The sequence below is a fragment of the Cyanistes caeruleus genome, chromosome 1, assembly GCF_971803275.1.
Source record: "Cyanistes caeruleus chromosome 1, bCyaCae1.hap1.1, whole genome shotgun sequence".
Lineage (NCBI taxonomy): Eukaryota > Metazoa > Chordata > Aves > Passeriformes > Paridae > Cyanistes > Cyanistes caeruleus.
The window spans coordinates 106,640,576-106,653,161 of NC_141701.1; the positions used below are offsets into that span (position 1 = coordinate 106,640,576).

Below are 12,586 nucleotides of genomic sequence, written 5' to 3' on the forward strand. Positions count from 1 at the left end.
TACTGACACTGTGAGCCATTCACTTACAGAACCATAATTCTTAAAAGGACCATTAACAATTCAATGGAAGAAACTTGAAAGCTAATAAAAGCTATATACAGGTAACCGTATGCTTTTAAAATGCCATTTTGATATTGGACCAGCTCTTTAATAATGTTTTTCTTATTGGCAATAAAAAAGTGTCTTAACTTAGACTGATCCATTTTGCGCTTATTGTAGACACATTCCAAAGACATTTGCAAGTTATATTACATTTTCCATTTAGTTTATGGCATTTTTGTGCCCTTCATACTTTTCCATGTATTATGTATACATACTCTTTTGTATTTGAGCTATCTGATCCTTTAATTACACCAAAGAGAATCTCATTTTCATACGTGATGGATTGGATCTTCATCATCGTTACAGTGACATATCACCAGCTCTCTTCCAGGAGGGTTTTGCCAAGACCTATAATCAGTTCAGCACTGTGTGCATGTGTGTATTTGCTCAGTCCAGCTGACTATGTTAGAAATGTGCAAGTAGTGAACTCTTCACTGTCCTATGTGGTCTGAGAACAACATGAAATAGATTCTTCCAGCCTGCAGATTTTCAGAAAGGCTTCATCATAAAGCTGTCACACATGACTGCGTACCACATCCCCAAAATAATTGTCACGACAAAGCAGAGCGATCTGAAGGCCAGCATACCTGTGCATGGATGTGCCACAGTCTGAGGCAGCTCTTGGATATGAGGTGCAGAAAGAGAACATCTAAAGCTCCATGGATGGCACAGACACAGCAAACCATACTGCACAATCCATGTGCACTCCCCAGAGGAGGAAATCAGACAAGACATTGCACGTGGTACTACTCAACCAGGGTGGGCATATCTGTACATGGAACTAAACTGACTTGAACACTCCTCAAAATTTCTGATGGAAACTTTAAGGATCAAGCCAGGGCAGCCATCCTCTACAACAGACAGTTTGTCAGGCAGGTCAAAGCCTTGTTTCACAGGTGTTTTGCATGAAATTACATGTACAGGTACAGCTGAACCTACCAGAATCATCCTCCAGCAGAGCCTACCAAAGCAATCACAATCCACCTCTGGGTCTTGATCCAAGTCACTTCTCTCTTGGAAGACCTCCTTCATATAAACATATATATACATATATATACATATTCCTACATACATTTCTTTAGTTTCTATGACAAAGCGCATATGGGACACCCTGCTGCACCAGACATGGCGTTATGTCTGGTTTTTGTTTTCAGGGTTTGTTTTTTGGGGTGGGGGGTGTTGGGCTTTTTCATTTAAGAGATGGCACATACATCTGTAATTGGGGAAAAAAAAAAAGACTAATAAAACTTTCATCATGTTGGAGCATGTTTGTGTTTCAGGAACCCTTCATGTTCCGATCAAAAAAGCATTCTCTTTTGGAGTAATATGGGGGGAAAAACTATCAGTACACTACTGTATCACGGGCTTTTTTGTCTCTCTGTTTATTATTTTTGTGGGTGAAGAGAAAGCTGACTGTATTATACAGTAATAAAGACCTAGAATATTTAAATTGAAAGAAGATGCAGTCTTGGTAGACACTGTAGCTTATGTATGTAAACTATTGAAATTAAATTAAATAAAATAGGTATGAAAGAATTGTTTGATGATTTTCTGTTTGGTTTTTAATATGCACTACTCCACTAAAAGTCATCTGGGCTGCATTATACCTTGAAGCAACAACAATTGAATCCTCATGTACTAAAACACTGCCTTCTTCACTGAACATATGTCAAACACTTGCTCTCAAGCTAGCTACGTGCTTTTCACTTGTGCACTGTGCCACAGAAATCAGCTATGCTATAGGTAAAGAACCCCAGCACATTGAGTAGCTGTTTTGCTTTAGTCTGCAATAAGGACATGGTTTTTAGGATTGGGCTTCTTTTTGGCTAGGGGTGTGTGTGTGTCAAAGTTATTTCATCAGTTTCTTGGTTTGCTTGCACTTGGTTTCACCAATTTATTAGTTCAAGCTAGGCAGAACACTAGGTCTTATAATGACAAATTTAACATAATTTTTTATGAGCAAAGGTCAAATTCTACCCTGCTCGTTTGGATTTAAAAGCAGAAATTTAAACTACAGAATGGTGTTCCATACTGAATAAAACTTATGGCAATCAAAGCTATGATTTCTAGTTTCCTGAGCTCCTGTCTCCAAACCTTTCTCAGATTTCCAACACTTGGTTATCCTTTCTGGCTCACATTTATTTCCTTCTGGTCTGGATTTGGGTGATAAAAGGCTGAGACATATGATTACCACTCCTCAGGTGCAATTGGCAAGTTTAAGGCACAAGCATGAGGGAAAAGAGGAGGAGAAAAGGTGGGGGAAATGGTTCTGGTTTAGATGTGGTTTGTCAAGATCACTACTGGCTTTTATCAGCTATTTCTTGATGCAACTCACTTTGTTCTAAACTATGTTGGGGGAAAAAAAGATAATAAAAGATCTTTTCTCCCCACAAAAAAAAAAACAAAAAAAAACCCAAGAAAAACTCAAATCATTCATTCTCTTTATCAAAAAAATTCTAAAAGCCCTCACAATGTCAAGGCCGCCGTTCGCTGAGGTACACTTATCTATTCCCTTGCAGTTTCTCACTTCTACCCTGTCCCTTTCAGCTGGCATTTTTGGTACATTCATTTTGAAACTACATACACCACTGGCCAATGGATACATTATTCTTGGATCCCTGCTTGCTTCTGGCGAGGTGTTCGGGGTCCATGGAGATGATGACAAACGAGCATGAAATTACATGGCTCTGCACACCACCGCTGGCACCACCACCTGTCATCGTTGTCACTGCTGAGCTCATCTCACCTTCAAAAAACTCAGCACTCAGAACTTTAACTCAGGCTAAGTTAATTCTGTGGTCTTTTTACATTCTCGCCCTATAATTATGCACAGGTTCTCGTTTCACCTATTTCCGACGGACTGCAGCATTTTTATGTCTTTTCCACGTGTATGTTGAAGCACGTATTTCTTGAAAGCAAATGCCATAATATCAGTTGTGAGCCTACTTCTATTTTGAGTGTTAGATACCTTCCAGCCAAAAAGCTGTACCAACAAAAACTCTGCTGAATTTGATCATTTACCGTACTTGTACCAGAGCTGAACTTAAATATTCCATGCCTGTTTTAAATGCTGACACTCAAATAAAAGAAATCTAATCAAAAATTCCCTTAACAGTCTGTTAATAGCATTTTCCACCTAACATTTCAAAAACCCCATTATACAAAAAGTCCCAAACATACCAAAATGTGCTAGGTTTTCATATTTATGAAGATTTGCTTGGTTCTAATAACAGAAATATACTTATGCCTCCACTCCCTTCAGCCCAAAACTTCCACATATAAAAGAGAAAGATCTGAAATTGTCATATACAACATGTTTGGGCTCCTCAAACTGCACAAGATGTGCAAAGTGCTCCTATGGATTAAAAAAAAAAAAATCATTTTTCCACAGATGTGGGAGGATAATTTTAGAAGATAATTTTTGCATTAGGTAGTGTAGCTATAATCACTTGCAGTCTTACAGCCTTTAATAACTGGAATCAATTTCTCAAAGTGAATCAATATAACTCCATTATGAATACCATCAAGATTATGTCTTTTTACCTATAGTCATCATTACCAATTCAGACTAAAATACAAATTTTTTCACTCATCTTCATAACCCAGAATTTCACTACTTTGATTTTCCGAAGCCAACAAGACTTAAGAAATTTTTACTGTTGACCATTAAGCATGACAATGTCAAAATCACATGTTCTCCAACTTGTATTGGTACTGTCAGGGGCCACACCATTATCTGAAATAATAGTTTCCCTTTTTTTGACAATTTTTCTGCGTAGGGGAGGTTAACCTACTGCCCATCACATCCAACATTTCTTTTCAGTGTTTACCTTCACCTGATACAGAACTTGCTGGAGCTGAGAACATTTCCCATCCTTTCATCAGAAAAGCCTTCAGCTGTAAACACACTTGCAATGGGATGCTTAGCCATGGCACAACCAGAAAAACAATTTTCAAATGCAACTCCTGTGTATCTGTTTCACCCATCAGCTCTAAGTACTTTCTCCGGTGTCTAACAGCATATAAGGTGAATGCATTTGAAAGCAGGTACTTTCAGTTGCCTTCAGCCTTCTTTGTCCTTTTCCAGTACCTCAGATCCTATGGAAAACAAGGTAGGATGTTTTATTTCCAGAGACAGTGCATCTCTGAGGAGATACAGAGCCACAAGACATTCAGAGTGGAAGTGGGTAGAACACCAGAGCACTCTGGCTCTAACAGCATTTGCAGATAGCAACAACAAGTCATAAAGCATACTTCCCCAAACCTCTGGATCATGAAAACAGCTTTAATTTGTCTTTTACCCATCCATGCCTCAGAAGAAGCTCAGGAGAGCAGACACACCAAAAACCTGGCATCTGTGCAGCCTGCCTGTTGTCAGAGAGACACAAAAAAAATGAGTATGTTCAGATTGTGACTGTATCACCCACATATACTTGTAAAGGGGAAGTGCATGAAATAAAAACCAATGTCTTTGTAGTCAAACCATTAGACCAGGAGTTAGGAGACCTGAGCTTTCATCAGTCCTACAAGAAATTCCTTGTGGATAAACCACATTCTGTTCTTTAACTTTGATGTTTTTCTCTAAAAGGACAAAACCGAAATGGCCATTTGTTGCAGTCAGCTGTAATTAATGACAAGTTCTACAGAGATCAAATTCACTCATGTTTATGTCATTGCTAAAGTGTGGTAGTTGTAAAAGCTCACATTGAAACTACTGTCTAAGAGATAATAAAAATTATCATTTTTGTAACATTATTAAGACCATTAAGTTGAGACACATCAACTATGAATTTGGGAACTCAAGATTTTACCCACAGAATCTTATTCAGCCAATAGTTCTTGCATGTAGAGCATTACAGTATTTATGTACACACACACCTACCTACACACCCTTAGTCTTACCTGTTTCCTTATATTAAAGCCAAGCATCAGAGCTGTTCCATGCACCCCAACACATTTTGACAAGCGGGGACACCAACCCAGAGGTACCTCACTGTGGGTGTCTTTTTATTAGAAAGCCTTACCCATAGTTCAGAAGTGAATGGCTTACCACACACTGCACATGAAACCTCCAGCATATGACCCTTAATGTGAACTCCTGTATCATCTCAACTTCTCTTTCCACGTGTTAGAGCAAGGGCTCAAGAATAAACAAATCTCTTTTGGTAGCTAAACTTGGCTATGTCTAGGAGACCCCTACCAACATCCATCTTGTGTTCAAGATCCAGGGGTTTGTGTTAACAACAAAATTCTAAAACAAGAGCTGGAAGCTTTCACCAAAGCAGTGTCCACAGACAGCAGTCTGTGCTCCAGCTGCATTGTTTCTGCTCACGTTCCTACCATGAAGATCAGTCCACCCTGTCTCTGCTAATCAATGAGAAAAAACAACTTTTGGTTTTGGTCTTCCTGCCAAGACTTTCCAGTGGTGTAAAAGGAATTGATTTTGTAATTGCTCTTTGCAGTCTTCATTTCATTATTGCAATTTACTCATAATCCATGAGCTCCCAATGTTTACCACATTTACTCCTAGAGTACCACCCGTTACTTTACCCTCCAAAATGATTTAGCCTGACAAGAGAAAGCCAGAGATCATTTTGCTTATGCTGCCTCTCATTCCCTCTTGCTAGGATGCATCCACATGCTCCACGGGACAGTCTGCAGAGTTCTGTCAAACACTTGACAATACAGTCCCTGCATTTCAGTTCTGTGTCCTCTAATTTGTGAGATAGGCAAAGTCCTGGAAGGGAGTTAATAGAATCATAGAATGGTTTGGATCAGAGGGACCCCAAAGATCACCTTGTTCCAAGCCCCTCACCATGGACAGGGATGCCACCCGTTAGATCAGGCTGTTCAGGACCCCCATCCCAGGCCTTGGACACTGCCAGCGATGGGGCATCCACAGTAACTAAGATATTCTTCTTCTTCCCAGAGCTGTTCAGATTTCCATGACTTGTGTTGTTATTTATGGCAGCCTGTGGTCATGGAAATGCATCACCACTAAGGAAGACATGCCATAATCCAATCTTCAATTTCAGTGACTCACATTACTAGTTTTTTTTTTTAATATAGGTGTCCTCTGATAAATTTTCTGCCCTCCCTTTAACAGCAATTGCTTCCTTTCTGTAACAGCTGATCAAGCTCTCTTTTTAATTGCTCACTTCTTACAGTATGAACATCCATCAGGTTTGCCCTTGAAGAGTATGATCACTCTTCCAGAGAAAGTTCCTCACTGAATTGTTATTAAACAATCAATATTTCTACTTGAATGTAAGGCAATCTGGTTTTCTCTTCCCTCCTGGTCACAAATCACCCCATTGTTTCTTTTTGTTTTGTCTCTCCCCATACCTCTTAAAATTGATCTTTTCCCTCGGGACAGGCCTAAACAAAGATTTCAGCAGTGGGCAGTCCAGTAAGTCAGTGCTTTGGATGCTGCACAGCATTAAAGCCAGGATCTCCAGGCAGGTTTCCTTCTCCTCTACCGAGTCTCCCAGCTTCCTACTCAAGAAACAGATTGCACTTATCCTTTGGCAGAAATAAAAGAGAGTGTAGCCAGGGCAGGTAACTGCAGTAACTCACTAGGCATCTGTGAGCTTAATAAAACATAGTGTTCTCCTGGCACAGAAGGGAGCCAAATGCCCTCAGCTGCCATTTCACTAAAGTAAGCCCTGCAAACCACAGGGATTTAGAGTTCTTACATCCAGTGCTTTTTGCAGTTCTTCATGCTTGCACACTAAAAGGGTGCTCATTGATTTAATAAAGCCAAGGTCTAGAGAGATCTATAAATACAAGTGTTTTACCCTCATGCATTATTGCCCTGATGCCCAAGACTGAACTTCTGCTCTTTCACAGATAAATTGCTTCCTCACTGGTTAACACCAGCTTCCATTAGCAAAAGTGGTGGCAGACATATTTGGGAAGGTGATCCATGATAAAACACAGCTTCATCCCCCTTTTTGTTTTCCCTTTGATTTCTTTACTCGCCACATCCCATGCTCCTCTTTTTCCCATCTGACTCTGCTCAGAAGAAATCAATAATGTATTCTTTATCAATATTACCTAAAAAGTTATCAATGAGTCTCATTTCAAATCTGCTGAACTCAGTGGAGTGACAGGTATCAACCTCAAGGGGCTTAAGATGATCTTAGTCCTACTGTTGCCAAAATTGCCTTCTAAAAGGCAGTCTGAAACAACTCTTTACATCTTTTATGGACTTACAATAATAATAATAGCAATAATATTAGGGAGACAGGGTGTGTTGATACTTCAGTCCTAAAGTAGAACACATTCTGTAAATTCAGCTACTCTGTAAATTCCAAATTGTAAAACACAGGGCTTTCTAGCCTATACTTTTCATTGCATTCAACAGCAAATTAAGGTTTATGGCTTTTATTTAAAAATATCATAGAAAGTTTTATTTAGAATGACTGTTTTACAATAACTCCTGAGCCTTGGCTTGTCCAACTGAACTGCTCCCAAAAATGCTTAACTCTGAGACAGAACAAGGAAGAAGAATTTCTCCCCAAAATGTGTATCAGCTAGTAACGCCATTAACCACTGAACTCCCAGCACAGCAGGAAAAGCACTCTGACAGAAGCATCACTTGTGCTTTCACTGTCATGTTCTTACAGCACATACAGTCACGTTGCTGCCTTCACCTTGCACCCTTGTGGAGCTCCTCACCCACTGGGATTGGTGACAGGGAAGAGATGGGAGCTCAAAGCAGCCGCATTTCCAAACTTTACCTTTCCTTCTTTTTGCTGAGCTACAAGTAAAGACTTCTGGGTGTACCCCCAACTCTGTGAAAGTTCTCCCCATAAATTCACATGGCAAACATGGTTTCACAATGTCCTGGAATAAAGGCATGTACAGCTCGGTGCCCGGGCTTTAAAGTCAAAGAAATGATTGCCAGATCATGTATTGAGTTACTTTCCATTAGCTCAGCTCTGAGATAACCTTGTGTTACATAAAGGCAACAGAGTCACCCAAGATTTGATTATGTGAAACATTCCCCTCTCTGTGCAGTTACATTTAGTGCACGTCTGAATGTTCTTACTAGCTGAAAAACACACTTACCAGGCAAATACACATTATGCAAGGATTGTCAGTGATAAAAGGTATCTGCAGAATTTCCCCTTCATTTTCACATTTTGCAACCGATCCTGAAATAGAAATAAAAATTTTAAAGTACTAGCATATTTCATTCCACCCTGACAGTTTTGGAAACTATCCTCTTCGCATTCACGTTTAACCCTTGCTCCCTTCCTAGCCCTCGATTTTAAACCCTGCCTTAATTTGCCCAATTTAGTCAGGCAAGGATGTCCAGCGTTTCTGCAAGATTCTAAAGAGAACAGGGAAACGAGTGGCCCTTTATTGCCGCACAAACCTAGACTTTCTTTGTGCCCCAGTTATAGCAAAGGACGCTTTTTCTTCTCTCAGATGACGTGTGGGGAATAACGAGTGCTCCATGCAAAGCAGGATACGTCTATAACGATAGATCCAGAGCTCGCTGCAATCGGCAGAAAGCTGTCCACTGCACTCTGAGGACCTGGACCAGCACAAGCCCTAAACCAAGCATCCTTTTAATGCACGGAAACCACTTGGCAAATGAGTCGAAATTAGCAGGCTGACTGTCAAATGGAATCAAATTAGGAAACACTTTAGGGCCCTAATGCTGATTAGCCGATATTCTGTCATGCTGGAATCACTCCTCAAAGTCTAATGGCTCCTCGCTGGAGCTAGAATTTGATTCTGCGTTTCCCTCCATGCCCCAGATCTCAGGAAAATAAAACCCTCGAGGGGAACAGGGAGAACGGGAAGGGGGGGGTGAAAAGGAATAAGGAAACCTTTTTTTGGGGCGGAGAGAGGCACGGTTACTGTGCTCAGCTGCCCCAAAGCACGCGGTTACACCTCGGGCCGCCCATCCCGCGCAATGCCACCCTGCGCAGGTGGGCCCCGCCGCCCGCGCCCCGCCGTACCTGTGAGCAGGGAGGAGGCCGGCGCCCCGGGCAGGCACAGGACGCCCAGCAGGACGGCGGCGGAGGCCGGGGAGAAGCGCGGGGCCGCCGGCCAACCCCCGCCGAGCCGCGGCATCGTCCCGGGGGTGCCGCTGCCCACCCGCCGGCTGCGGGGCAGCGTCCGGGACGCGCCGTCGGGTGGCGGAGCCCGCCCAGCCCGGCACGCCCGCCCCAGCACCGACCCCCGGCGCCGGGCAGCGGCGGGGGGTGGGGAGCAGGACGGGAGACCGCGGCCCGCCGGGGAGTCCCACCCCACGGCGGCACCGGGGGAGGGGACTGTGGGTGCGGGGAAAGCAGCTGTCAGCGCCTGCCCCTCGGCCCCGCACCCCCTCTTTCCATCACCCCCCTCCCTTGCCCGCATCCCTTCTTATACCTTCCTCTCCCCATAGTCCCTCCTCCGGCACCCCCCGGCCCCCATGCATCCCTCCCCCCCGGCGCACACACGCACAGACAGGCTGCCAGCCCCAGACCCCGTTTCCCTGCCGGGAGATGCCCGGCCACTCCCTCCCTGGCCCCGCCGAGCACCTCCCGGGCCGGCAGCGGCGTCGGGGGGCTGCGCCCGCGGCCGCTGGGCGGGAGGGGCGGGGGGAAAGGGAGAGGATCGAGGAGAAGAGGAGGAAAGAAGAAGAGGAGGAAAAGGTAGAAGAGGAGTAGCCGGGGAGGAAACGCGGATCCTCGGGCAGGGCCCGGGTACCTGGGCAGAGCGCGGCGGCGCCGGCTGCCTCCGGCGGGCTCGTCCCCGGCTTGTGTCAGCGCCCTTCGTGCTGCGGGCAAGTTCTGCCAGCCTCCGGCGAGCGGCGAGAGGGAAGGAGGGAAAGAAGTAAGGAAGGAAGGGAGGGAGGGAGGGAGCGAGCGAGGGGTCGGAGGCTGTCCTCCGGGAGCTCTGCGGAGGGGCTCCGCTCCCCGGCTGCCCGCCCGGCCGGGGCCGCCCAGCTCCCCTCGCCTCCCTCTCCCGCCTCAGCCGCAGCCGCAGCCGCAGCCGGCCGCTCCCCGGGGCCGCTGCCCCCCAAGGGGCTCCCTCCGGCCCTCTCCGTCCGGCTCCGGGGCTGCCTGTCCCCCTCGGGCCGCCCGGGGCTGGGGGGCAGCCGGAGGGCAGCTCCCGGGGCCGCGCTGTCCCTCCCCGAGCCCGGCCCTCGGTCGCTCCGCGGTGCAGCCTTTGCAGCTCCTCCTTAACACTTGCCGTTTGCAGGTCCACGCTTTGCTATCCCAGGTGTAAAGACGGGCGATGTTAACGATAGACATCGCCGACACCCGGCTCTGGCGCTCACAAGTAGGCGCGGGGTCTGGACGGGATGACACTCGTGGCGTTTGGCAGGAGCCTCCTCTGTGACAGATCTTCCCGAGCCTGTTTTACAAATCGATTTCTTCCAAACGGTAATGTTTCATTTGGGGAAATGAGTACTCTCTGAAATAAACTGGTCTGACAACAAGCTGAAAAATGCTTCCATATTTCTACACGTTCTTATTTTGTTTCTTTGGGGTCTGCATGTGAGTTGCGATTTCCAAAATGCTTACAAGTAGTGGCAAATCAGATGCATGGCAGGCTGATGTATACAGAACTGCTTCAAATACTGCTTCTTAAGTCCCAGTAAGATGCAAGACAATTTATTTGATTTGTAAGTTCATTTTGAGAGTAAAACCCAAAAGCCAAGACCTCTGAAAGTCTACAGAGGTCTTTGTGCTAAAAAGCAAAATACAGTCACCTCACTTCCAACACAATTTGCCACGTACCTTTAGCATGGTATAAAGCAAAAGTCCTAAAACAGCTGAAATTGCACCTATGGGAGGGACTACAGATCACCTTCTGGACATCACTATCAAAATCCCTCTCCCCGAGGAAAGGAAAGCTACTTTTTTCTTCCAGCCTCGATCTGTACAGGTTGAAGCTGCATAGGAACATAGAATAATTTAGGTGCCATTATAAGGGTTTTATATACCTGAAAAATACATGTGTGGTCCCAAACTTTCTCCATGCTGTGTAGAATACATTATAAACTCAGTATATAAATACAATACACATAATGTGGATGTTGGTTTTTTTTCTGGGTAATGTCATCTTTACATTTCCATGCATTTTAAACAAAGGCAAGCCTGTAGAGGTACATATTATTATGCACTACTTTAGAACAGATTTCCACACATGCAAAGGTTTGGGTTTTTTTCCATTGGAAAGATGTACTGAATCTTCTGGTAAACTGGCTTTTCCTTACTTCGCTATCTGTAATCAGTGGTTACATTTCCCTTTTCTAATTACAGTGCAGCCACAGCCTTTCTAAAGCAATAGCCATAGGAAAAATAAATCTACCCTAATAATTTCTTAAGTGACAGCTACCACAGGAGAGTACTTATATTATCGAATGCATCGAATCTTCTCTTTATGCTGGTCTAAAAGTCATTAAATATTAACATCACCCGGTGTGAGAAACATACAAATCACAGTGAGGGCATCAAATAACAATCCAGGCATCCAAGTAACAGCAGGAAACATGCTAAAATAGCCTGGAAAAAGCAAAGAGGAAAGTTCTTTACGAAATGAAGACAAGAGGTGACAACAACTGAGCATCGCACTCAATCCCTGCCATAATTCATTCACTAAGACAAATACTTCATAAGATCATATTAAGGCAGGATAAAGCAGTATGTACAGATTTGTGATGAGATTTTCCTTTTCCCATGGAAAGAAACCATTGTGATCATCAGTACAGCACCTTCAACATACTGATTAGGCCTGAAACTTACCTCTGAACATGTGCAGCACGAAAACATTGTCCATGGGGTGAGCTTGCTCAGTCTGTGCATCTTCTGTGGCAGCAGTAGTACTGAGGTGAGGAATTTTCCCGTCTTCTTTGCTTGAAGCACCTCCTGAAAAGGGACTTTAGGTCTCCCTGTACCATGGCTACTCCACACAGCCTTATTGCTGTCCAGTGGAAGAGCCTGCTGAGGACTGGTGCTGCCTCTGAGTCCCCCCTGGTTCCCTATCTCCTCTGTCATCGGGAAAGGGGAGAGATGAGAGAGACGCTCATCCTTAGCAGCAACCTTTGTTGCTTCCTTCATATTGATAATGATGACATATCACAGGGGAAGATCACTCATTTAAATCTCTCATGAAGTAAAACCCAGCCTGGGAGGAAAATAATGCCATCTTAATCCTTCCCCACCTTAGTTTCACCCACTCAGTGCTACAGGTTTGTCTTGGCTTTTTATCTCTCCTGTACCCACTCTCCCAAGCCTGCCTTATCAGGGATCAGCATCCTTTTTCATTGTAATGTTGTGTTAAGTTTCAAGGTGGGTTGGTTTGTTTTTTTTTTTCCTTTTGTATCCCTGTTTGAAGAGGTACTTATTTTTCCAAGCAACATTCAAAGCTGTGGTCATTTTAGAAAATCTGAGGGTCACACTGGAAAAGGGTGTCCTGCTATCAGATACATACAGAGATTTTGTGGTATGCCAGCAGTTAAAACAGAAGTCATGTC

The 12,586-nt window shown here is 44.3% G+C and overlaps 2 protein-coding genes and 1 long non-coding RNA gene across 10 annotated transcripts in view; 1 reads left to right on the plus strand and 2 right to left on the minus strand.

Moving 5' to 3' along the window:
* The window catches only part of BMPER (BMP binding endothelial regulator), a 147,993-nt gene extending 138,435 nt beyond the window's left edge, over nt 1-9,558 (minus strand). The window contains exons 1-2 of one of the 2 annotated variants that reach the window (XM_086847771.1): nt 9,490-9,558; nt 8,176-8,261 (exon numbers count right to left, since the gene is read on the minus strand). In XM_086847771.1, the coding sequence (XP_086703897.1) occupies nt 8,176-8,261; nt 9,490-9,538 (135 nt within the window). In that variant the 5' untranslated portion in view covers nt 9,539-9,558. Of the gene's footprint in view, nt 1-8,175; nt 8,262-9,077 lie in introns of both variants that reach the window. The other variant, XM_086847762.1, reaches the window with a different exon arrangement.
* A 182-nt stretch (nt 9,559-9,740) lies between these two features.
* Nucleotides 9,741-10,555, plus strand: LOC147655806 (uncharacterized). The gene is made up of 2 exons (XR_015275498.1): nt 9,741-9,936; nt 10,306-10,555. It is a non-coding gene; the product is annotated as an uncharacterized LOC147655806 (long non-coding RNA).
* Nucleotides 10,556-11,855: 1,300 nt separating this feature from the next.
* The window catches only part of BBS9 (Bardet-Biedl syndrome 9), a 291,318-nt gene continuing 290,587 nt past the window's right edge, over nt 11,856-12,586 (minus strand). For all 7 annotated transcript variants that reach the window (XM_086847613.1, XM_086847607.1, XM_086847656.1 and 4 more), the window contains one exon: nt 11,856-11,978. The gene's annotated coding sequence lies outside the window, so the exon portion shown is untranslated. The remainder of the gene's footprint in view (nt 11,979-12,586) is intronic.